Source organism: Aotus nancymaae, unplaced genomic scaffold, assembly GCF_030222135.1.
Source record: "Aotus nancymaae isolate 86718 unplaced genomic scaffold, 86718_ANA_hifiasm-v0.15.2.pri h1tg000016l, whole genome shotgun sequence".
NCBI lineage: Eukaryota > Metazoa > Chordata > Mammalia > Primates > Aotidae > Aotus > Aotus nancymaae.
The window spans coordinates 46,403,866-46,430,160 of record NW_026988428.1 but is presented as its reverse complement, the minus strand read 5'-3'; the positions used below and the strand labels follow the sequence as shown (position 1 = coordinate 46,430,160).

General features: G+C 44.0%; 1 protein-coding gene across 1 annotated transcript in view; it reads left to right on the top strand.

Annotated features, from left to right (window-relative positions):
- The window catches only part of PPM1H (protein phosphatase, Mg2+/Mn2+ dependent 1H), a 287,339-nt gene that overhangs the window by 219,895 nt on the left and 41,149 nt on the right, over positions 1–26,295 (top strand). Inside the window, exons 7-8 of the mRNA XM_021670238.2 lie at positions 9,821–9,884; positions 13,770–13,877. Coding sequence (XP_021525913.1) covers positions 9,821–9,884; positions 13,770–13,877 — 172 coding nt within the window. The remainder of the gene's footprint in view (positions 1–9,820; positions 9,885–13,769; positions 13,878–26,295) is intronic.

The following is a 26,295-nucleotide window of genomic DNA, read 5'->3' as shown; positions in this document are numbered from 1 at the left end:
TTGCTCAGCAGGAAGTGGTTTTCCTATGGGGATGTACTGTGTTTTCCTGCTGACGGTGGCCTGTTAGCTCCACATCTGCGTTGAAGAAAGAATGAGGCTCCAAAGACCTTAATAACCACAACTGATGGCTAAATAACACCTTATCCTTCACAAAGCACGTTCCCAGACATATTTGTGCTTAATCCTTGCAAGCATCCTATGAAGTATCCAGCTGAAGAGGCAGATTCAGTGAGGTCTGAGGGATTTTCCCAGATTCATATAGCCAGTTCACATGAGGATTGAGATGTGATTTCAGAACCTCTGACTCCAAGCCTGGTGTGCTTTAATACCACAGTGGGCTCTGCCAGGAGGGAAGAGAGGCTCCAGGAAGGAAGATCCCAGGGGAGGAGAGGCAGCCAAGGCAATGTCTAGAGGTTAGTGGAAGAATGTGACTCGCTGGTGTGTGTCAGTGGAGTTACACGAGTGGGTTGTTGAGATTATGCTGTTCCCAAAGGGAGGGTCCTGTTATGCCTCCAGAGGGGATCACGTTCCTCTTAAATGACTTTGAAGTCTTGCTAAGGGAATTAAGACTTAGGGAAACAAGTAGTCATTTCTCTCTCTTTCTCTCTTGCTCTCTTGCTCTCTGTATGTAGTTCAAGGTCATGACTTGGGAGAGAAGAAAGATCATGGGAAGCAACTTATGTAGATGATGCCAAAGTGTGAACTCTGGGTTCCTGGCCCATGGGTTAAGCAATCAGCGTAGGGGCTCTTCCTGGAAATGGAGGAATCCAGCAAAGACTAGGAGGAACTTTAAGTGAGGAACTTGCCTTTAAACTAAGTTAGCAAGTTGTCTTGGTAACACCATATATGCTGGTGAATAGCTGTGACCAAAAAAAAACAAAACTGCCATTCTCAGGTGGTACTAAGGAACTCGCTGAGAAAGGAATAGACAAGAAAATCATAAATGTTATTTTTTTATAATTTTATAACTATATGTAAATATATTAATAATAAAGGGGAACTTGAAATTTTAATGTAAATAGGTAAGTATATGTCAGAGGTATCACCAATGGGAACCCAGCCATGAATTTTAGCCATAAAAAACTGAAGGCAGAGTGAATGGGGGATATCTTAAGAGGGAAACTGACATGCTAATCGAGACATGCCAGCCTGCCTTTATTCATTCATTCGTTTAGCTAGTGTCTACTTTATGTCTGCCATGTGCCTACACAATTATAGATACAAGGATAGAGAGGTACATAGCAAGAAAGTCCATGCGTTTATGGAGCTAATGTGCAGGATGTGGGGACAGAAGGTAAACAAGTAAACAAATTAATAACAGCATTTCAGATTGTGTTTGAAGCACTGAAGCAGGATGAGCAGGAGCAGGGAACGCTGGACCTCTTGATGAGTGGTCAGGGAAGGCCTTTCCGAGTGATGCCCAGGAGCCACCATGGCAGGATCGAAGGGAAGAATGGCCCAGGCAGAAGGAATAACCAGGCCCCATGGCATGTCAAAAAAACAAGAAAGCCAGTGTTATGAGAGCATAGCTGAGTGAGCAAAGATGTCAGAGTGCAAAGGCCAGATCATAGAGGGCCTCATCATTGGATTCTATTTTAAGATGAGGGGAATTCAATGGAGAACTTGAAGCTGGAGAGGGACGCTTGTGGATTAAAAGAGAAATGTGGGGCCAGGCATGGTGTCTTATGCCTGTAATACCAGCACTTTGGGAGGCCAAGGCGAGTGAATCATGAGGTCAGGAGTTTAAGACCAGCCTGACCAACATGGTGAAACCCCGTCTTTTCTAAAAATACAAAAATCAGCTGGGTATGGTAGCATGTGCCTGTAATCCCAGCTACTTGGGAGGCTGAGGCAGGAGAACCGCTTGAAACCAGAAGGTGGAGGTTACAGTGAGCCGAGATCACACCACTGCGCTCCAGCCTGGGTGAAAGAGTGGAACTCTGTCTCAAAAAAATAAAAAAAAGAGAGAAATGGGGAGATTTGCTAACAGGCCTCCCAGCCATGAGGACAATGTGAGCAAAGCTTTGGTGAACTGAGATATAAAATTGCCACAAAGTCAAAGCATGTTTATGGTGGAGAAGTTCTGTAACTGCTGCTCATCAGGCTAAAAGGGCGTCGGTGTGGCTGCATGGGGACCTCGAGTTCAGATGTTCATAGAGAATGTCTGAGCCTGTAAGGACTGCACCTAGCCTGCCAGGGAAGAGGTGGGAAAGCGTTACTTGTGAGTGAGCATCAGCAGGAACAGCATAGCCAGACGCAGACAGCAGCCAAACAAGGAGGCTCTTTGCTTTTGTTTTGTAAATATATTATGGAACAAGAAAATACAAATAAAGCCTCTGCATAGGGAAGGTAGTATTAATTTGCTTGCTTAACCAAACATTTATTGAATACCCATTATATGTTGAACACTTTTCTGGGTATAGGAGATGCCGTAAGTAGCAAAACAAAAGTCTATTCCCATAGAACTTAAAGGGCATGAGGAAGCAGTATAAAAAATAACCATAGTAAGGCAGTAAAATTCTTTAACTGTTAGGTGGCGGTAGATGCTATGGAGAAAAATAAAGCAGGAAAGGGGACTAGGAAATTCAGGGGACAGGAGCAGTGTTAAAGAAGGCCATCTGGTTGGTTGGCTTTTATTTAGAGTGCAGTGGAAAACTTTGATGGGTTTGAGAAGGGTAATGACATGATCTGGCGTTCTAAAATAATTACTCCATTTGCTCTGAGAACAGGGGTGAGGGTCAAATCAGAAAATTTTGCAACACTCTCACTTCCATTCACCTGGTGACATCATCCCAACACCATCGCCTCTTGCCTAGATCATTGCACAAAGGCCTGATGGATCAGTCCCAATAATGTAGGCAAGAAATTGTGATGCTAGGGCTCTGACAGCAGGGAGGGCGTTGAAATCCAAGGATTCTGGATTTGTTTGAAAGGTAGAGATGACAGTATTTGGCATAATGTTAACAGACAAAGTAGTCAATCCCTGTTGTGTTACTGGAAAATCGAGAAGGTGACAAGTTCTAGCAAAGAAAAGTATCAAAAAGCTTTGCCACAGTGGAGACAGGATCAGGAACATGGATAGCCTGAAGGTCATTAGAAGAGCAGGAGCAAGGAGGGAAACTGGCCTGAGAGCCCCAACAAGGGAGTGAGAGAGAAGATGATTCAGAACTTGAATCTCAGAGGTGGGGGGTGTTCTTACTGCAGGCCACGTGACCAGGGTGATGATGGGGAACAGAGAGGAAGGTCAGCAGGAAGCGGATAGGAGTTATAAAGCCAGGAATCCAAAAGTACCACCAAATTCTAAGAACATGCTGAGAATTTCATTCTGGGAAAGAGTGGAAAAGCAATCTGAACCTAGACTGAAGTCATCAGGGCAGGTGGGAGAGTGTCATGAAAGGCTGGTGGGTAAGCCAGAGGGAGAGGAGGCAGGAGGGACTGACAGAAGGGCAGTGAGAGAGCCTCAGCCTAGAAGGGTGGGGTTGATGTGGGAACCATGAGCATCTCTCACATGCCTGAGGAGTAGGAGGGATTTGAAGGGAAGGCATTCGCTGGAGGTGGTATAATCAGGAGAGCCAGCTTAGGTTCACCAAGAAGGCAGGCTCAATTAGTAGTCTGTCCTTGTTGGGTAGGGTTTCTAGGCTGGTTGAATACTATATACATAGATATATTCTGACTTTGTAAGAAGTCTGATAGTTTCTTCTCTTAGCCTTTTGGATGAGATGGAGAAACGCTGAGTAGATAGTGGTTAGCCCAAGAGCTATTCCAGGAGAGCTGAAGTCCCTGAGGACTGTGTCTGTCTGGACCAGTGTTGACAGCCTTTTTTAATCCTAAACACCTCCTCCTCAAATACTAATATCTCATTGTCCACGCTCTACTGTTGAGTCTGTCTTCTGTGCCCCTCCACCAGGCCAGATTCTGCCAAGCTTTTTACCGTTTGTTGTTGGTATTAAAAAGGAAATTAATAGGCTCTTCATTTTCATGGAAAAGAATAATGCTGAATATAATTTTTATGAATTGCACAAACTTTCCTTCACATGCCTGAAATGTTGCCACAACCCATGTCTGGTTAGCTTGGCCAGGAGGAAAGTCTCTAATGATTCCACTTAGCGATTTTTTCAGTGATCTGGATGAAGATGGCAGGGCTGCTTATCAAGTTTAATATGATGTAGCATAGACAGAAAGCTGATACTTTGGATGGGAGGATCTGAACTCAGGAAGTTCTCAGTGGGTTGGCACAATGGACTGAAACTAACAAGATAACATTAATAAGGGCAATGGAGTCCTCCCTTCAGGGTAAAATATCTGTTGTGTATGTCATTATCAACTAGAGGAAACCATGAGCCAAAAAAAACTTTTTCAGGTCTTTTTTCTTGTGGACTGGGTTTTTTCATTTGTTTTAACTCAGAGTCTCCATATGTAACCCTAAAATAATACACATGCATATGCACATGATGGAAATATGAGCTTCGTTAATTTTTTAAAATGCAAGGTCCAAATCAAATCAAGTAAAAATTTTTTTTCTTATTTGGACCACATCTTAAGTGTTTTCAGTTCTGGGTGCCATTTTTTGAGGACACTAGCAAACCAGAAAGACCCTAGAGGGGCCACTACCACAATAGTCAGTGCTCAGTGAATGTTCGTTGGATGCATGGGACTTCAGAGCACAGTTGAAAGAGCTAAGGAAACGGAAACTTTGAGATAGCTCTCTTCAAACGATTGCAGAGCTCTCAAGCAGAAAATAGTCTGGATTTATTTCATGTTTTTCCAGATGGCCCAATGGGGTTGGGCCAGTTTAAGAAAGAATTTCCCAGAACTGGCCAGGCACAGTGGCTCACGTCTATAATCCCAGCACTTTGGGAGGCCACTGCGGGCAGATCATGTGGTCAGGAGTTCAAAACTAGCCTGGCCAACGTGGTGAAACTCCGTCTCTACTAAAAATACAAAAATTAGCTGGGCATGATGGCGCATTCCTGTAATCCCAGCTACTTAGGAGGCTGAGCCAAGAGAATTGCTTGAACCAGGACCCAGGAGGCAGAGGTTGCAGTGAGTCAAGATCATACCACTGCACTCCAGTCTGGGCTACAGAGTGTACAGAGTGAGACTCCCATCTCAAAAAAAAAAGAATTTCCCAGAGCTGTTCTCCAGTGGAATGGGCTGACATTAAGTACCATAAAACTCCTAGGACACCATCATTCTCAGCAAACTGACACAAGAACAGAAAGTCAAACACCGCATGTTCTCACTCATAGGCGAGTGTTGAACAATGAGAACACATGGACACAGGGATGGAGCATCACACACTGGGGTCTGCCAGGGGGGAAATAGGGGAGGGACAGCGGAGGGGTGGGGAGTTGGGGAGAGATAGCATGGGGAGAAATGCCAGATATAGGTGATGGGGAGGAAGGCAGCAAATCACACTGCCATGTGTTTACCTATGCAACAATCTTGCATGTTCTTCACATGTACCCCAAAACCTAAAATGCAATTAAAAAAAAAAAAAACTCCTAGGACAGTGACTGTCTGCGGCAGTCCATTCAGCAGAGGCCAGTAACCAAGGTTGTATGGTAGAAAGGATTTCTACACTTGGGGTACAACTGACTTGGTGGCATTTCATTCTTACTTAATGCTGAACTGTTCCTTCCAGTAGGTCCAAACTAACAGTGACTTGTTTTTACAGCTTTGCACGATCAACATTACAAAGGAAACTATTACTTTAAAAAAAGTATTTAATGGAAACTTCTGAGAAGAATGCCTCTCAGTTACGGAGAGCCAAGAATTTAGCAACCCTTTTAAGCCTTGTGTTTTTTTTCTCATCTCATCCTTTTTTCAGTTGGCCTCATAAATATTCATTAAGGAATTGACCCAAAATATTAATGAGAGTTTGTCTAGAAAAATCTTTCCTAAGCCTTTCAGTTTTGCCATCTTGTAACAAGTGATATATTCTCTGGTCAGTTGTATTATTGTAAAACTAGCAAGTGATTTCTTTTTGGGATTCTTAAAGATTTAATTAGGATTTCAAAAATCTTAGGATCCGGTGTAGAAGAGTTATTTCTATGACTAGACACTCTCTATTCATCTCAAATCCAAAGTACCTCCATGTCTTGGAGCTCCCAAGCTTCAAACACCCTCCTGTCTTCTCACTTCCCACAAATGAGAAGGAAGGAAGCCAAGGACAAGCTGGAGGCATAAATTCAGGCCTGTAGCCTTGACACGGACTATAATATAAAATAGCAGACAGACCTTCCAAATGGGCTAGAACTTGGATGGCCTCCTTAAACTGAGAGCAGTTTGAGGAGGGTCTGTTCTCTGTGGGAGGGGGCTTGGTTGACTCTGGTCACTCACTTCTGGTGAGATGGCCAGAAAAGCAGCTGCAGGTCTAAGAACATGGGCCATCACTTCTGCTGACTTCCCTCTCTTCTTCCCTGTAGACCCAGGACTAGAGTAGCCACTGGTTTTGTACAGACGTGATCCCCTTCTGTTCTTTTGCCACTCACACAGAAAATTCCCCTTCCTCTTTTGCCAAAAGTCTCTTTTTCTTCATCAGATACCAGCTGATCACCCAATGAGAGTGAACAATAATGGTCTCATTTCAGACTCTTGGGCTAGAATGAGAAATTCCCAAAGCTAAATCCCAGCATCACATTTCTTTGTCATGTTTTCTGGAAAAGTCCAAGTCCAGTTTTTTTTTGTTTTGTTTTGTTTTTTGAGACGGAGTTTCGCTCTTGTTACACAGGCTAGAGTGCAATGGCGCAATCTCGGCTCACCGCAACCTCCGCCTCTGGGATTCAGGCAATTCTCCTGCCTCAGCCTCCTGAGTAGCTGGGATCACAGGCACGCGCCACCATGCCCAGCTAATTTTTTGTATTTTTAGTAGAGACGGGGTTTCACCATGTTGACCAGGATGGTCTCGATCTCTTGACTTTGTGATCCACCCGCCTTGGCCTCCCAAAGTGCTGGGATTACAGGCGTGAGCCACCGCGCCCGGCCCAAGTCCAGTTTTAAGGCCATGCAGGGAGTAACTTAACCTCTCTGGGCTCAGTTCTCTCATCTGTGAGATAGGACAATGCAAGGTCGTTGAGAGATTTTAGATACTATGAGTCAGCACAGAGCCCGGTGTCTGGCAGGAAGAAGATGCTCAGTAAATCATAGCTGCTGTGATTACTGTTTGCTATTATTAATGTATACAAACTCTAATCAAGTTGCCAGTTTTAACTCTTGAGTACTTTTACACTTTATTACTCAAGGCTTTGTAACTGTGGATGGAAGTCCACTTAACTTTATATGATGAACTGTGCTTAGGATTCAGAAAGAGGGGTGGGGAAAGCGTGCTGTACCTTTCCTCCTCATTGGTCACTGTTCCCCCTGTCATTAGCTGTTGGGGGAGAGGGAGTGCTCATAGCTGATAAAAAACCAACACTGGCGGGGCGGAGTAAACCTTCCTTTTCCACCATTGTTTCTATGTCCAGTGTTTTGTTGTTCCCGAAGATAAAGAAACAGAAGCTAACATGTAATACTAAAATTTGCAGTTGGTTTCGTCCTGTGGGTAACAACTCTAAGTGTGTGTCTTTCAGAGTTGTGGGACATGGAGTTCATGCTTCTGCAACACTGCCATGTGAGAATTCAATGACCTGGCTTGTGAGAGAGAAGTTTTCTTACTCCCTTTCTAAGCCTATTAAGAGTGCTCTTCGCCTGTCCCTTGTGAGCTGTAGGTAATATCCAGTCATTGGTTCTAGAGCTGCAGCCTTCTGCCTCTATGTAATTCCAGCCTCTGCCTTTGTTTAATTCCTGCCTTCTACTGTTTAATTCCTACGAATGTCTAGTCATAGAACCAGCTCTTACACACCAGATCCAGGCTCCTCCTGTGCCTGGATCCCGAGGCCCAGCCCCTTTCTACATCTGGTCTCATCTGCCACCTCTTCTCTGCATGTCCCTCTCCACATGGGGGCCCCAATTCCTGTTCATGCTCATCTCAGGGCCTTTCTCAGGCCATTTTCCTCCTCTCCCTTGAGCCATGTAGTCTGTCATCTTAAGGGTCAAGCTGATAAGGGACTGTTGCTGAATCATTTTGAATGTTAGCTAACTGATGCTTGGTCAACAGTAGTGGGTCTCAACCTTGGCTGCACATTAGAATCACCTGGAAAACTTTAAAAATTTTTAATTCTTCTAATAATAGCTTTATTTGTTCCCCCAGGGGCTCGTATACCACGGTGTTTAAAATAGTTAATGTGCGTATGTAAAACATCAAAGTGGTTGTTTCCACTTTGCATTAATTTAGTAGATTTGGGGGAAGGAAATAGTACATTTCCTTTTTTTGAAAATTCAATTCCTAGAATACTTCTGGGCTCACTCGACTGCAGCAGCATTTGTTGTGCCAGGCAGAGTGCTGAGTACCTCCTAAGCTTTTCACATTCATTTCCTCATTTTAGTCTTTGCAACAATCTCACGAATGAGCCCCAAGTTTTGCCCTAATTGACTACTAAGGATCCTGAGCACTTGAGAGCACATCCCCTTGTGCAGAGGTACACAGCAGGCAATGCTGAACTCCAGCTCAGGCGCATGTGGGGCCAAAACTTCACTGATTCTCCACCCCATGGGAAAGACAACTTATCCAAATCACTTCCTGAGGATGGACCTGCGTTAACTTTGGGGTTGCATGCTTTTTAAATTGAGTTACATTCTTTTGTACCTCAAGAGCTTCCATAAATTTGATTTCACATTCATTCCCAAGCAGCCTAGGTATACTCAGGAATGGTGGGCCATTTAATAAATTAGGTTTTCTTAATGCAGCCAGGAGATGTTATTGTAGAAAAGCATCTACTTATAGCACTAACTCAGCAGAACCTACCCCATCTTTTCCTTAGTCTTTTAAATAACTTCTTTGAAGTTACGAGCAGTGCTATCCCCATTTTGCAGAAAGGTGAACTGGTATGCCAAGTGTTAATTATCTACTAAGTATTAATAGTAACTGCCACTAATTGGGCTCTTATGAAGTGCAGGCTCTGTACTGAGCTCTCTGTATCCTGTGTGTTAGCCTCCCTGTACAGATGAGGAAACTGAGACTGAACAAGGTGAAGCTACATGCTCAGGGTGAAACAGCTAATAATTGGGCTAATAATTGTTTATTTGCTTGTTTGTTTTTTAACTTGGTTATAAACAAAATTGCAAGACACGGTCTCCATCAGCTGTGTCCCCTTAATCTTACCCGCCTCCACTGTGTAGGCCGTGGCATCTGGAGGACCCTATCTGGAATAAACCACTGAGGCGTAAACTGAAGGTTCTTTCTGTGTATCACATGGCTATTTAAAAGCTCTTGTGAAACAAAGAACTTTTTACCAACCTTGCTTAGAGGACAAACAGGCTCTAAAGATTTCTTCCCCAGCCATCCCAGTACAAGGCTGTTTTGGTATAAACAACCCCTGAAGGTGAGAACTCTGGAAGCAGTTTCACACTCCATTCATCGCTTTGAGCTCTGCTGTTTCTCACAGTTTTGGATTAATGATGAGAATCCAGTTATATTACTGGGTCATTTCATGATTACACAGACACTAAGGCCAGAAACCCATCTCCCCTTCTTGCTAATTATGTGTATGCCAACTTATTTTCTCCCTCTTTAAGCATATAAAGACAGTATTTTCTGGTTTGCTAAAAGACACACACAGTTCTGTAGAGAGAACAAACAACTCCCTCTGAAGAAAGAGGTAGTCACCGCGGTAAGCGGATGAGGTCTCAGGGAAAATGAAATCCCTAGCAGCCTGTGTCTGGGCAGCAGGTCAGTAATTGAGTGCAAACCTTTTTAAAAATGTTGTTTATCCCCCTACAGGGCATACAAAACCATTGAGGATGAGGACTTGAAGTTCCCCCTTATATATGGAGAAGGCAAGAAGGTAGGCAAGCGTGCTTCCCCTGGGTAGAGAGGACAGGGCTCCGTCCCGTCGCCGCTCCACGTAGCCCGTGGCAGTCCGTGTGTTCCACTCAGCAGCTTGTGATTTTATAGCCTTGACAGCTTGAAAGCATATCCCATCCATCATCCTTCAGGCCTCCTGTCTTCAGGGTCCAGGGAGTGGTGGGGTGGGAGGTGGGCAGTGAGCACAAGGGACTCAAGCCAATTTTGTGAAAATAACGTTCCCCTTCCCGATCCATTTGAATAACTTTTTACAGTGTTTAAACATCACCAGTTTCACACACAGCATCTCATTAATATCTGACAACAAGCAGGGAGGTAGGTCAAGCTGGCTGTGTTACATCCATTTGGCAGACGAGGCAGCTGGGACTATGAGGTTAAAACAGCTCAGGCAGATCACGCAGCCAAGTGAGGGGCAGCCACAGATGTGGAACCGTGGCTTTCTCTCTGCTTCAAGCGCTCTCAGACTCCACTGTGGAAGTTCAGACTTCGGAAGTCTATTTGCCACTCGTCCCATGGAAGAGACTCCAAAGCTTCACTGCAGTTAGACTATAGGATCACATCAACCAGAGCCCAGCTCCCAGGGTCCCAGTCAGAACCCAGCCCTGAACAGCGCATTATTGACCCAAAGGAAGGCTGTGGATCCCAAAGCGGTCTCTGAGCAAAGGTCTGGAGGAGGCCGAAATCCTGGAGTAGAGACAAAGAAGCTTGGAATCTATTTCCCAGTAAGAACGAACACCTTCTGAAGCATTGCGTTCTTCCTCTGTGCACTAATACATTTCAGCTCGGTGTAAAGCATTCCAATTAGAAGTGAAAAACGTGGTCACATTAAGAAGAGTCTTTTTCAGTGTTTCATTTTTTCAGCACTCGGTAGTTTTTATCAAGAAGAAATGACTCACAAGAAAACCAAAGAGTGCCTTCCATGGGCTGAGTGAGTGAGTGACTGTGTGTGTGTGTGTGTGTGTGTGTGTGTGTGTGTGTGTGTGTGTGTGTGTGTGTGTGTGTATCAGAAAGAGCAAGAGCTTGAGAACAAACATGATTAGGTTTTGGGCTTGGTGTAGAATGGCAGTGATTTCAATGGAAGGAGACATTTCAAGACTTGTGTTTTGTATTCAAGGAGAAACACAAAACACAAATATCTGATCCATGTAGGAATCACTTTTTAAATGAACATGCCCCATTCATGAAAGTAAACACCTTTCAAATCATAATCTCTGGTTAAGAATCATGTCAGGGCCAATAGGCATATAAATATTTGTGCCTTTCGGTACAGTGGGCACCATTAATGGGCATCATCCAGCCCAGTGACTTATGCCTGCTGCTTCTTTGTGGGGCCGAGATTCTCTGTATTATCCTTTAACATCCAGTGAGTTCCAGTAAACTCAGGAGCACATCCTGTTACCCCTGTTTTTCTAGTTCCTGTCTGGCCTGGTACCTGACATAAATGTGTAAATATTAAATAAGCTGTTCAGTTATGTTCAGTATACATTCCTTAGTACAATAGGAAAAGTTTATAGCAATAAGAGTTGAAGGAGCAAGGGTTTTCTAATTTCAGTAAAAAATTCAATTCACCAAAACATCATGTTCCTCAAGCGTTTCAGGTAATTTAAGCTCGACGATCTTGTGATGGGCAGGTGGCAAGTTCTGTCATTGTACCTGTTGGCCTATTTAAAGGCCACCGTGTCTCCATTTTGTGTTTATTGGTAGACAGCACCCCTGGCTGAGTGGTGGTGTCTACCAATGCTTTTTTTTTTTTTTTTTACGACGGAGTTTTGCTCTTGTCGCCCAGACTGGAGTGCAATGGCGCGATCTCAGCTCACCACAACTTCCGCCTCCTGGATTCAAGCAATTCTCTTGCCTCAGCCTCCCAGGTAACTGGGATTATAAGCATGTGCCACCACACCTGGCTAATTTTGTATTTTTAGTAGAGATAGGGGTTTCTCCATGTTGGTCAGGCTGATCTCAAACTCCTGACCTCAGGTGATCCGCCCACCTCAGCCTCCCAGAGTGCTGGGATTACAGGCATGAGCAACCACACCTAGCCTAATTTTTGTATTTTTTGTAGTCACAGGGTTCTGCCATGTTGCTGCAGCTGGCCTCGAACTCCTGGGCTCAAGTGATCCTCCTGCCTTGGCCTCCCAAAGTGCTGGGATTACATGTATGAGCTGCTGTGCCCGGCCACATCTCGCGTCTTTGTCCCCTCTGACTCTTGCCCTCAAAAAGGTGTCACGGTTTCATTTCTGCTTAATGTAAACTCTGCCTACCTTCTGAACCAAGGCTAGCTTCAAAACTCACAGCCCTGTTGAGAGACTAGGATGAAGATGAAGACAATATATTAGATTGCTGTGTTTCTTAGCATTTATTTACTTCATCCTTACTCATAGGAGGTAATTACTCTTAGCACCCAGGTAACAGAGTGACAATTCAAGCTTAGATCTTTGAACTATGATACTGCACAGGAAATATTTTTGATGATTCAGGGTTAGGACACTGCTTCGTTTCACCCAAGATGACTTTCACTTCATCCCTCTGTGTCGCCCGTCTCTATGCAGTCCACCTTTCTGTGCTAAGTGTAGTGCCACCTCCTCCGTGAAGCCTGCTCAGTAGAAATTTTACCTCCACTAAATTTTCATAACCCGTGTTTTTCAGTACTTAGCAATATTTTATGTGTTATTAATTAGACATATCCCTCTTATCTCCCTTACTAAGTTTCTTTTGGGTTTTTTTGTTTTTGTTTTTTTGTTTTGAGATAGAGTCTCGCTATGTCACCCAGGCTGGAGTGCAGTGACATGATCTCAGTTCACTGCAACCTCACCTCCCAGATTCAAGAGATTCTTGTGCCTCAGCCTCTGGGCAGCTGGCATTACAGGTGCCCACCACCATGCCCAGCCAATTTTTGTATTTTTCGTAGAGATGGGGTTTCACCATATTGGCCAGGCTGGTCTTGAACTCCTGACCTCAAGTAATCCACCTGCCTCAGCCTCCCAAAGTGCTGGGATTACAGGCATGAGCCACCACGCCTGGTCCCAAGTTTATTATAGTAGGGACGAGACCTTAGACATTTGTGTCCCCACCACATGATGTATATACATAGTAGGCACCCAATAAATGTTTGGGTAAATCAAATCTTTGGCATCACAGGAGACATTTAAGCTGACTGTGTACACATTGGTATAATAGCGTTGCTTTCTTACACCATTCAAAAACAGTTTAACATGAGGTCTCAGCCCTGAGGTCTCTATGTAGCTATGTCACAGCACTGGTGACATTTTGTTCCTTTCCACCCAGAGGGAATTTGAGGAGATGTTAGCAGGATAGAGTGTAGAATTGCTATGTTTATTTTCTCCAGCCATAAAGCATAATAGGTGAACTCTGGGAGGCCAGGAGCTGTTCTGATTTTTTACATCTTTTACCAGTGCCTATCACAGGACTAAGGGCATAGGTGGTGTTCAGCAAATACTTGTAGTGGATATGTAACAGAAAGATGGGTGAATGGATGGATGGATGGATGGATGAATCCTATTGGGTTTGATGTGCACTGATTTCTATAGCCATAGAATCACACATGCATTGGAGTTAGTTTATTAGACATCCTTCCTTCCGGTCTCCAAAAAAGAAAGCTGAAAAGAAACAGCAGCAACCTGTCAAGCTTATGATAATGGGTAGAAAAAGCGCTCCTCAAATACAGAAGTGATTTTGGTGAGCCCTTTCTTGGTGAGAGCTACCCACATACATTAGCAGCAGGGGGCCTGGAAAGATGGGTGGGAGGAACTGGAAACTTCTCTGGTTGTCCCTAGCCCAGGCAGCCGCACTGGATGGGATGCTTTCGGTGTGCGTGTTTCTGATGACCCTCTGCTTATACCCCTAGGCCCGGGTAATGGCAACTATTGGAGTGACCAGGGGACTTGGGGACCATGACCTGAAGGTGCATGACTCCAACATCTACATTAAGCCATTCCTGTCTTCAGCTCCAGAGGTACCACATGAGGTTTTTGTTGATATTTTTTTACAATAAAATATTTTTGGCATGATTCTTCCTGTGACTCACACACCATATCCAGACAGTAGCCGACTTATGTTATATGTACTTCCGCTGTATCTTTGTATCTCTGCGTCTCTCACGTCTGTGTCTTTTTCCCACTCCATTCTCACTTTGACTCTTCTGGTTCACACCCTCATCACCTCCTACCCAGATGGCTGCACAGCCTCCTCCTGGCACGTTCTACCTCCGCCAATCCATGCTACACATTGCAATCAGGTGAATTTTCCTAAAAAACTGCTCTGACTTCTAATTTCTCGGAAACCTTCAATGGCAGCCCAGGCATAGAGAGTAAAGCTCAGACTCCCGTTCACTTAGTGTTCAAGGTTTGTTATAATTTGGTCTGGTCTTCTCGGCTTGTTATAATTTGGTCTGGTCTTCTCCTCTGATCCCTGTTCTTTTGTACCAGCCAAAATGAACTTGCTGTTTCCCTAACATGACCTTCAGTTTCTTGTATTTGCTCAAACTATTCGTTTCGCCAAGAATGCCCTTCCTCCTCAACTCCAAACATCCAGATCCTTTTTTCCTCTTGAGTTTAGCTTAGATGCTTTTCTATGGAGATTTCCCGGATTTCCTCCTTGCCTAACCAGAAGTAATGTCTCTCCCTACTTGGGTTATACGTAGAGCAGCTTCCACTTACAGTGTTTTCACTGTCTGTCTTCAATCACAGGTTTGTTTGTCTGTTGTTGTTGTTTTGAGATAGCGTCTCGCTCTTGGCTAACTGCAGCCTCCGCCTCCTGGGTTCAAGTGTTCTACTGTCTCAGCCTGTCAAGTAGCTGAGACTATGGTGCGCACCATCACACCCAGCTAATTTTTGTATTTTTAGTAGAGGCAGGGTTTCTCCATGTTGGTTAGGCTGGTGTTGAACTTTTGACCTCAAGTGATCCACCCGTCTTGGCCTCCCAAAGTGCTAGGATTACAGGCGTGAGCCACAGCACCTGACCTGCTCATTATTCATGTATACCTTATCCCCTCGTTAGACTAATTACCTGGAGAGTTTCTGTCATTCAGCTGATGTTTGGAGAAGTTAATTTACAAAAAGTTGGTCATGTATTTGGTTTAAAAAATATCATTTCCTATCATATCATTTCCTAACATATCGTTTCCTATATGTTACCATATAGGAAACAGATCAAGTTCTTTGTTGACTTTCATGGTGTATCATTTAGAAAATATTTGGCTTCCAAACTACGGGAAAGTCTAACTGATAGTATTTGCACCAAACTAATAGTTAAGATGTCAATTTCTCTCACACAGTAAGAAGGCTGAAATCTGGTGGCTGCTGGTGTTGGTTCAGCACCTCCATTGTGCCAGGGCTTATAGCATCTCTGCATTTCTTTGACTTTCTATTCATGATTACAAGGTGGCGACAGCAGTTCTAAGCCTGACATTTCTATGCAAAGATGGAAACGAGGGGCAGCCTGTCTCCCAAAAGATATTCATTCGCCTCTCATTGGCCAGACTGCATCACATGACCTAGCTGCAAGGGATGTTGGGAGAGCAAGAGCTTTAACTCTCCCAATTTCTATAGTAGGAGGAAATCAGGAAGGCCTAAGTCAGGAACCAACAGGATTTACTACATTATGTAATTAAATTGTTTTTTGGGGTTTTGTTTGTTTGTTTGTTGTTGTTGTTTGAGATGGAGTCTCACTCTGTTGCCCAGGCTGGAGTGCAGTGGTGTAACACTGGCTCACTGCAACCTCCTCCACCCCAGATTCAAGTAATTCTCCTGCCTCACTCTCCCAAGTAGCTGCAATTACAGGTGCGCACCTGTAACATGCCTGGCTAATTTTTGTATTTTTAGTGGAGACAGGGTTTCACCATGTTGGCCCAGCTGGTCTTGAACTCCTGAGCTCAAGTGATCCACCTGCCTTGGCCTCCCAAAGTGCTAGGATTATAGGTGTGAGCCACTGTGGCTCACCTATAATTATTAAAACAATTCCTTGGACTGGAATTGCTTAACACATTTAGACATAACTCTATGTGTGTGTTCTTCCCAAAAGCAGGTGCTGTTTTAACAAAGGATGCTTTGGTCAGGGGAAACAGAAACTTATTCAAGCTAACTCAAAAAAAAAAAAAAAAAAAAAAAAAGGACATGTTTAATAATACCGGAAGAAGGCTGGGTGTGGTGGCTCATACCTGTAATCCCAACACTTTGGGAGGCCGAGGCAGGCGGATCACTTGAGCCCAGGAGTTCAAGACCAGCGTGGGCAACATAGCAAGGCCCCTGTTCCTACAAAAAGTAAAACATTAGCTGGATGTGGTGGCACATGCCTGTCCCAGCTACTCACAAGGCTTGAGGTGAGAGGATTGCTTGAGCCCAGGAGTTGGAAGTTGCAGTGAGCCATGATTGCACCATGACACTCCAGCCTGGGTAATGGAGTGAGACACTGACTCACAAAAACAACACTAATAATATTAGGAGAGATGTTTATAGTGTCCATGAGCAGAACGACTGAACAGTCAGACTTTATGGGAGAGTGGTTTTGAAATCAAGGCAGCCCTGCAAAGCCTCCACAGCAGAAAGCTCTCAGCCCTCACATGGAGTTCTGCCATTGATGTGGCCAGCCACATTCTTTATGGCTCTGCTACCAATCAACCGAGTTTCTCACTCTCCCAATTCCACATTTCTAGAGAGGAGTCTGATTGGCCCAGTTCACCTTTTATATTAGACCAAAGTGACTTCCCAGCCCGTGTATTTGTCCCTCAGATTTTATGTCCGCTTCAGTACCCTCTGTGGGCACAAACAGTCACCCAGACCCACCACTTTGGCACAGTTGTGAGAAGGGAGTAGTTTCCTTAGAGTTTTTTAGAGCTGGGGCTGGCATCCATAGTACATGTAGATACAGGGGACTAAGAAGCCACTGAAGGAGAAATCTCTAGTAAATGTTGGGCATGGAAGATACACATATCTCCTGGGATCACCCAGGATTTCAGATGAGGTCAGCTCAGTAGAAATAATAGTTACCATTTGTCAAGAGCCTGCAAGTGTTCTCTCTTGAGTCCTCATAGCAATTCTGCATAATGAAGACCATGACTATATTATGTGTCCAAATCCTCCCTAGAAGCTGGTGGTTTCCTGGCCAACATCAGGATCTGTGAATTACTGCTAAAACTACTTCTCACTAGGGAAGAGCAACGAATGCCCATCTTCCAACTCTCTTTCCTTTGAACGCCACTGAGCACAGGGCTTATAACTGGACTCATGGACTTTTCTGTTTTCCCCGTTGTGAGAGAGGCATTTGTCAGATAACTTAAATGTTGCCTTCATCTTTCTACTTTGCAAAAGCATCCCTAAAGATCTCTATTTTGCTCCATAAAGCAGAGTAAAGACCTCCTTCCCTGCCTCCCTTTCTCTCATGTCCTTTTTTTTTTTTTTGAGGCGGAGTCTCACTCTGTCACCAGGCTGGAGTGCAGTGGTTCAATCTTGGCTCACTGCAACCTCCGCCTCCTGGGTTCAAGCAATTCTTCTGTCTTGGCTTCCTGAGTAGCTGGGATTACAGGCATGTAATCCATGCCCAGCTAATTGTTTTGTATTTTTAGTAGAGACGGGATTTCACCATGTTGCCCAGGATAGTCTTATCTCTTCACCTCATAATCCACCTGCCTTGGCCTCCCAAAGTGGTGGGATTATAGGCATGAGCCACCGAGCCAGGCCTTGCATAAACTTTTTTTGTAAAATGAGACGCAGTGCTGTGTGGCTTGAAGGAGAGTGTTCTCTATGCATTAGATTTTAGATCGTCCAATCTCTCCGCTACTGCTGATCTCAGGAAGAGACTGTTGTTTAAAACTGGGGCTTGCATGGAAGACACCCTGAGAACAGAGTAAGAATCCCAGGCAGTTTGTGAGAAACCTTATGTCACCTCACTGGAATAATGCTGGTTTGTAGGGCAGTGGAGTTGGTCACTTCAACTTTGATGGGAGTGGAGAGGATTTAGAACAAAACTGTCAACCTCTGCAAAAATTTAAACGTTCTTAGAAAGGTTGCAGAGTTGACTAAAGTGTGGCAGTTTCAATAATAATAAAACTAATTGTTATTAAGTACTTAGGCTGCGTGAGACAACATACCAAGCTTATTTTTAATTGACAAATAATCATATATTTATGGGATATAGTGTAATGTTTTGATATATGTTTACATTATGGAATGACTAAAGCTAATTAACATATTCATCACTTTATATACTTATCATTTTTTGTGGTAAGAACTTTTAAAATCTACTCTTAACAGTTTGAAAATACACATTATTATTAACCGTGGTCATGGTGCCATGCATTAGATCTCTGAAACTTATTCCTTCCGTCTAACTGAAACGTGGTATCCTTTGACCAACACCTCCCTAGCTCCACGCAATAAATTAAGGTTTTTACAGGAAACATCTCATTTAATCTTCACAACAACTCTGTGAGGTAAGCACAGTTATTATACCCAATTTACAGACTGGGAAATTGGAACAGGGAAAGTAAAATAACCCCCAAAGTTATGCAGTTATTAAGCAGCAAGCTGGTACTTGTACCCAGGCCTATTTAATTAGATGAGGGTCTGTAGGGACGAGAAGCGAAATTCAGGAAAATGTCTTTGGTCAGTGTTTAGGGACCTACTAAGTCCTGGCTCAAGAGGCTCTGAAGAGGGCGCCTTTGTCTTAAACCTAAGACAGCAGCTTTGTCTTGGGACCTTGGGGGCCGTAGTTTCTCAGAGAAATTCTATGGGGCTTCAGACCGAAGTTGTGCAAAATGATGGTATAGTAGAAAGGGTAATTGGGAAAGACAGTAACGGCCTTTGTTGTGTGTGCGAACCCAGCCCAGACGGAGCTGTGCAAAGTAAGACTGTGCACCTATAATTTAGCTTAATGGGTATGTAGTGCGTATCCTAAGATTCTCTTGCACAAGATTAAAATTGTTGTACATGTTAAATGTTTCCAGATGGAGAGGCCTTCACCAGAGCCAGGAAGGGGTGGGGTGGGGGGGACCCTGTTAGAAGAGAAGCGGCAGAGCAGCTTGAATTGGCTACTATGGAGGAGAATACAAGAAAAAAAAATAGGTACAGGGAACCCCTGTCCTCAGTTTTCGGAGCAGGAGCCCCTTTTCCCTGGGCGGTAGTGATAAAATCATACCCAAGAGGAGTGGCCTCTCTTGGGAGCCTAGAAAGCTCGCTCAATGTATTGAAACCACCTAAGGAAGAATAACTGACTGCTTCCTGTTTTATTTCCCCATCCCAAGCCCACCTTCTTTGTGTGACTCCCTAAGAACATTCTCCTGCTATGCTCTGTTTTCACATTTGAGTTCTCCATTTCAAACCCAGCTCAGTCTGGTAGTTTTAACGGTTGTGGGGGGCTGGGGGTGGAATGTGATTGAGTTCTAAAAACGGGGCTCAAAAATCTTCTTGGAAATCAGCATTGTTCCCATTCATCATTGTGGCTCCTAATTTGATTTGATGCATTAAATATAAATAAATCAAAAACATGTGGATCAAATTTATGTTTTAAAAAAAAAAAAGCACAGGGGTTTAAAAATTAGTGAAGGGTTTCTAGCCAAACACGTTTTCAGTTTCTCTGAACACAAGGCGCTGGAAAAATCCCGAGTTTGCCAAACCCAAAGAGCAGCCGCCAGGTTTGCTGAGCTTCCCTTAAACCTTCCCCAGTCTAAGGCAGGGATTTCTGGCCAAGAACTGAATTCCAAGAGAGGCCCTCATCACCAGTCGAGCGCAGGCCAGCTCTCTGGAGGTGTGGGTTGAGTGTAGGGGATGTTTTGACTCCTCTCTGGCCTACAGTACATGGGCTTTTCTGCCTAACAGCATAGGTTACAGCCTCTCCCCCAGCATAAGGAAAGCGTCCCCAGCCAGGTCCCCCATCCTCTTGCTTAGTGAAGTTCACCGTTAAACTTTTTTACACTGTCCTGAAAGAGTGCGGTGGAGAGGGAAAGAATTTGTTACCTCGGAGGCACTGGAGCGCAGGCGCTCCTCACGTTCTTCCTTTCCAGCAGTTCTCTCACTCCAGCCCAGCACACATCTCATGTCCTGTAACTCAGAAAGCCCAGCACAGGCCGGCAGCCCAGACCTCCAGATGTTCTCTATGCCACACTCCTTCTTGGCCTGTGACAGGCACTCCGTAGAGCTACGATTCTTCTTAGTTTCACCCTTCCTTCCAGCCTCCACTCAAAGACCGTGCTGTTGCCTTTAGCCCCATTTTGGGCTCTTGGAGACCAACAAGGCCTTCTATTTGGCGCCGGTTTGCAGAGCCAGCTCCCTCCTCAGCTCAGTAATCCCCCTTCCCACCCCTGCTAGACTGAACCACAGGGGCTCAATTTTATTTCTGCTTCATCTTTCCCATCCTTGTGTTATCAAGACTCCTACTGGCTATTTTTTATAACTCCAGGTCACACATTTAGCTCACTCTCAATTTTCTAAAATCTAGATTTTTTTTTCTTCTATCTGAAACAGCCTTCTCTAAAAGAGCTAAGACCTTAGACTGTAGTATCTGAATTCTAACCCAGCACCAGTATTACCAGAGGCCTGTACAGGCAATCACAGCCTGCCTTTTCTCTTCCTTAAGGTGGGGTAAAAATGCCTATGTTGACAAGTTGTTAGGAAAAGCAAATGAGAACATCAGTGAAATTGCCTGGCACAAGATGTGGTACATGGTCAGAGATAGTAAATATCAGTCTTCCTTCCCCACCGGCTTCTGGAAGTCTTCACGCTTAAAGATTCCCTGTATTCACTTTCATAACAATAGAGAATGGGCCAGGCACAGCGGATCACACCTGTAATCCCAGCACTTTGGGAGGCCAAGGCAAGAGGATCACTTGAACCCAGGAGTTCAAGACCAGCCTGGGCAAAATGGGGAAAACTTTATCTCTACAAAAATAAATAAATAAATAAATGAATAATAAATTCCTCTAAGAGAATAAGTAGGACAATTAAAAATAAATGTCTAAATAATAAATTTATTTACAAATAATACATTTATAAATAATAAATTGGTGGTGTGAGCCTGCAGTCCCAGCTACTGGGAATGCTGAAGTGGGAGGATTGCTTGAGCCTGGAAAGTTGAGGCTGCAATGAGCCACGATTGTGCCACTGCACTCCAGCCTGAGCAACAGAGAAAGACCCTGTTTCCCACCACCCCTCCCACAAAAAAGAGAGAATGAAGGCCAGGCACAGCGACTCACACCTATAATCTCAATGCTTTGGCAGGCTGAAGTAGGAGGATCACCTGAGGCTAGGAGTTCAAGACCAGCCTGGACAATATAATGAAATCCTGTCTCTACAGAAACCTTAAACATTATCAGGGCATAGTGATGCACACCTGTAGTCTAAGCTACTCCAGAGACTAAGGCCAGAGAATTACTTCAGCTCAGGAGTTCGAGGCTGCCATGAGCTATGATGGCACCACTGCACTTACTGAGCCTTGGTGACAGAGTGAGACCTTGTCTGTTAGAATTGCTCCTTTGTTTGGGATTCCTCATTTTCTCCTACGAAAACATGAATAATATTTGACATATTATGTTTACATCTTAATATTTATAGTCTTCCGATTCTTGGTGACTTTTTGTGCCCAAGTCAAAATCCCATTTCGGGAAAGAACCTATTTTATTTTTATTTTTATTTTTTATTGCACTTTAGGTTCTGGGGTACATGTGCAGATTATGCAGGATTGTTGCACAGGTACACACATGGCAGTGTGGTTTGCTGCCTCCATCCCTGCCGTCACCTACATCTGGCATTTCTCCCCGTGTTATCCTTCCATGACCTCCCCACCCCCCATCCCTCCCTTGCCCCCCACCCCAGCAGACCCCAGTGCGTGATGCTCCCCTCCCTGTGTCCCTGTGTTCTCATTGTTCAACACCCACCTATGAGTGAGAACATGCAGTGTTTGATTTTCTGTTCTTGTGTGTTTGCTGAGAATGATGGTTTCCAGATTCATCCATTTCCCTACAAAGGACACAAACTCATCATTTTTTATGGCTGCATAGTATTCCATGGTGTATATGTGCCACATTTTCCTTGTCCAGTCTATCGTCAATGGGCATTTGGGTTGGTTCCAGGTCTTTGCTATTGTAAACAGTGCCGCTATGAGCGTACGTGTGCATGTGTCTTTATAATAGAACAATTTATAATCCTTTGGGTATATACTCAGTAATGGGATTGCTGGGTCAAATGGACTTTCTATTTCTAGGTCCTTGAGGAATCACCACACTGTCTTCCACAATGGTTGAACTAATTTACACTCCCACCAACAGTGTAAAAGTGTTATTATTTCTCCACATCCTCTCCAGCATCTGTTGTCTCCAGATTTCTTAATGATCGCCATTCTAACTGGCGTGAGATAGTATCTAAATGTGGTTTTGATTTGCATTTCTCTAATGACCAGTGATGATGAGCATTTTTTCATATGTTTGTTGGCTTCATATATGTCTTCTTTTGTAAAGTGTCTGTTCATATCCTTCGCCCACTTTTGGATGGGTTTGTTTTTTTCTTGTAAATCTGTTTTAGTTCTTTGTAGATTCTGGATATTAGCCCTTTGTCAGAACATATTTTGTTGTATTTTGTGCTTTCTGCAGTCTGATCAATTCATAAGAAACAATATTGGTGCATAATGACAAGGGAAAATGGCTGTGCCATCTGAAGTGAAGCAGAAAATGGTTGTTCATACAAAGAGTGTGATGATGGGCAGATAAAAGTGTATATGCGTAGCCGAAAGTCTTGAAGTTTTAAAAAATGTTAACAGTAATTATCCTTGGAAGAGGAAGAAAAAGTGGTTTTAAAGAATTCCCTGGACCCCTTAAGAAAACCTGGGGGCCATATGATATGGTGGTTAAAAAACTTAGAGTAGGGCCGGACGTGTTGGCTCACACCTGTAATCCCAGCACTTTGGGAGGCTGAGGCGGGTGGTCAGGAGGTCAGGAGATTGAGACTATCCTGGCCAACATGGTGAAACCCCGTCTCTACTAAGAATATAATAAATCAGCCAGGCATGGTGGCCTGTAGTCCCAGCTACTTGGGAGGCTGAGGCAGGGGAATCACTTGAACCCAGGAGGCAGCGGTTGCAGTGAACTGAGATAACGCCACTGCACTCTAGCCTGGTGACAGAGCCAGACTCTGTCTCAAAAAAAAAAAAAAAAAAAAAAAAAGCAACTTACACTGGTAATCATTCTTGGCTTCAAGCTCTATCACCACACTTACTAAGTGACCTTGAAAAAGTTACTTACCTGGATCTCAGCTTCCTCTTTGGTGAAAAAGAAGACAATAGAGGTGTTACACTAAGGAAGCTAAGGACATATGGACATATGAAGTACTTAGCACAAAACCTGGAGTGATAAATACCAGTTCCTAGCTCCTCTTCCTACTTCATTACAACCACACAATCTCACTGGTTCTTTCCTTAGGTATCATGAGTCCAGTGGTGTTTACTGAGCTGAGCCCTGGGGAACATATCTTCAAGGAATTCAGATTTGTGGCTAATTAGACAGTTAGACTAGCCAAAGAATAATGAGCCATAAAGCATGTGTTTCTTGCTTTCTAAGGGACTGGAGGATTTGGATATGCGAGGGAGAACTGTATAATCTAAAGAAGAGAGTAAGTGGGACAGCTTCTTATGGAGGAAGAAATAGTCTAGTGTGAAATAAAATTTGCCTTATGGGGTCATTTGAGTTTGAAAGATTAGCTCAAAGGGCTATTAGGTGTAATAAAGCTAATTACCACAGAGGTCCCTGAACTGGACCTAAGGCGGTAGATAAGGTCTTCAGCAAGAGAAGTATCTTAATTGTCACCACGGGAGATGGGGGAGCGGCAGACAGGCGGTGATTGCTGGGCTGAGGCTATGTGGCAGTGAGGAGCTGAACTGGGGAAGCAGCTGTGGAAACCGAAAGGAGGCATAGTGATGGCAGGCTTGATTTAGAGGAGAAAGCCAAGTAAAATTTAAAAACAAGACTTCGCTTTCGAGTCTATATGAAAGGAAGAATGGGAATCCTTATTGAGGTCTGAAGAGGAAAATATATGCCTTTTTTGCTGTAAGTTTTCTGAACCAATTAAAAACATAGACCCTGGAGTCTGAGATCAAAATAACTTATACCTAATAAGTAGTATAAAGTTCGATTGGTTTGGTTAAAACGGTTTGGATTTGGATCAAAATGGAGTTCTCCTTCCTCTCCTCTAGGCCCGACCCACATCACTTACCCACGGAACCGCTGTGCACTCTCAGCTCCGAGTCCCAGAGCGGGGCGATCTTCCTAATATTTACCTGCTAGAGAACAGAAGCAGCGGGAGCAAGCACCACTTACAGACAAATAGAGAGCAGGGAATTCACTCCAGGGAGTTCAGTGTCCCATGTTTCATCTTTCCAGTCTAGTTGGGATAGAGGGCCTGGAAGAGTTCTATCCCAACACAATTCCTCTGTGTCTTTTCTGACTATAAAACGAACCTCCAAACCTTAGAGGCTTAGCAGAACAATTTCTGATTCTCTTTTCATAGTTCTGTTGGTTGACTGGACTCAGCTGTGGGGGCTCTCCCTTAGGCCCTCTCACATGGCCACAAGCAGATGTGAGTTGGGGCTGGGGTCGTCTGAAGACTGGGCTGGAAGTCCAAGGTAGCTTCCTCACATGTTAATGTTGGCTGTCAACTGGGAGTTTAGCTGAGGCAGCAATACATGGCCTCTCCATGTGGTTTTGACGTCCCAGAGCATGGCAGCTGGATTCTGAGAGGGAATATCCTAAGAGCAGGTGGTTCGAGAATCCCAGATGGGCATAGTGGCACGTAGCTATAGTCCCAGCTACTCAGAGGCTGAAGTAGGAAGATTGCCTAAGCCTAGGAGTTCAAGGCCCACCTGAACAACATAGTGATATCCCATCTTGAAAGAAAGAGAGAGAGAGAAGAAAAGAGAAAAAAGGGAGAAAGAAAAGAAAATAGACCGAGGCAGAATCAGCAAGCCTTCTTTAAAACCTAGCCTAAGAAGTCCCAGAACATCATCAATGCCACATTCTGTTGGTCAAGGAAATCACTAAGGCCGGTCCATGTTTGAGGGTAGGGGAATTGGATCCACCTCTTGATGTCAGGAATAACATGTTTGTACAGGGAGGGAAGGAATTGATGGAAGTCATCCTGGAGACAGACACTCTATCACAGCCTTCCTGTAGAAGTACCCTCCCTGCTGTGAAATCTTGAGGGTGAAAGTAATAATCATCTATCTTTCCAGGACTAAGTAATATAAGTTGATGAGTTAGCTGTTTACCTAATTAAGAAAGGAAATCTAGTTTGCAGTGTAAAGGCAGATTTACAAAGAAGCTAATTAAACTAAGTATTTGTAGGGGGGCCTTCGCTCAGATCAGCCCCTGTGAGTTGTGGTTCTTGCTGGAAAATGTAGACAGACTGTTCCAGATGAGGAGGAGAAGTCAGGTTGCCATCAGGAAACATTCGTGTAAACATTTCTCAAAGGAAAGGGACCTCAGCTTCCAGGGTTCCAGTAATTTGTTGTGATTTTTTTTTTCTCATTCTTAATAAACATTCATATTAGAATCTAAATTTGTATTCATAATTACTTTTGTATTTTTAAAGAGAGTCCCCAAAATTTCATAAACCTCAGAGCTCCCAAAACATGCATCCCCCTGCAAAAAGGGAGCATGAGGAGTTCTAAGGATACTTTTTAGACTGAAGTGTTGATATTCGACAGCTTTCTTTCCACTCTCCAGTCCTGCATATCTGTAATATCTCATACTTCTGTGTTCTGTGATGCACCCTTGGGGGATTTGCCCCCTCCCACCACCGCTTTGAATATTTTGGGGGACGAAAATCACATTAAGAGTATAAGGCTGGGTGCAGTGGCTCATGACCATAATCACAGTACTCTGGGAGGCTGAGGCATGCGGATCACTTGAGGCCAGGAGTTCAAGACCAGCCTGGCCAACAGGGTGAAACCCTGTCTCTACTAAAAATACAAAAATTAGGAAGGCATGGTGGTGCATGCCTGTAATCCCAGCTACTTGGGAGACTAAGGCACAAGAATCGCTTGAAGCCAGGAGGCAGAGGCTATAGTAAGCTGAGATCACACCACTGCACTCCAGCCTGGGTAATAGAGTAAGACTCTGTGTTAAAAAAAAAAAAAGTATGCAGAAGCTACTTTCTTTGATTCTGGTATATTCTCACCTTAAATGGGAGAGACTTCATGATGTGGCCTGTCCATTTCCATCTTTAACTTTCAGGTCAGGCTATAAAAATCAGTGGTATGCATCTGTGTGTTACTTACATGGGTTGTTCCCGTTTGGCCACTGACTTGAGATTTGCCAACCAGCTATTTGAATAAAACTTGAGATTTACTCTGACACACACCAAAAAACTAACTTAGCAACTCACAAAATTCATGGT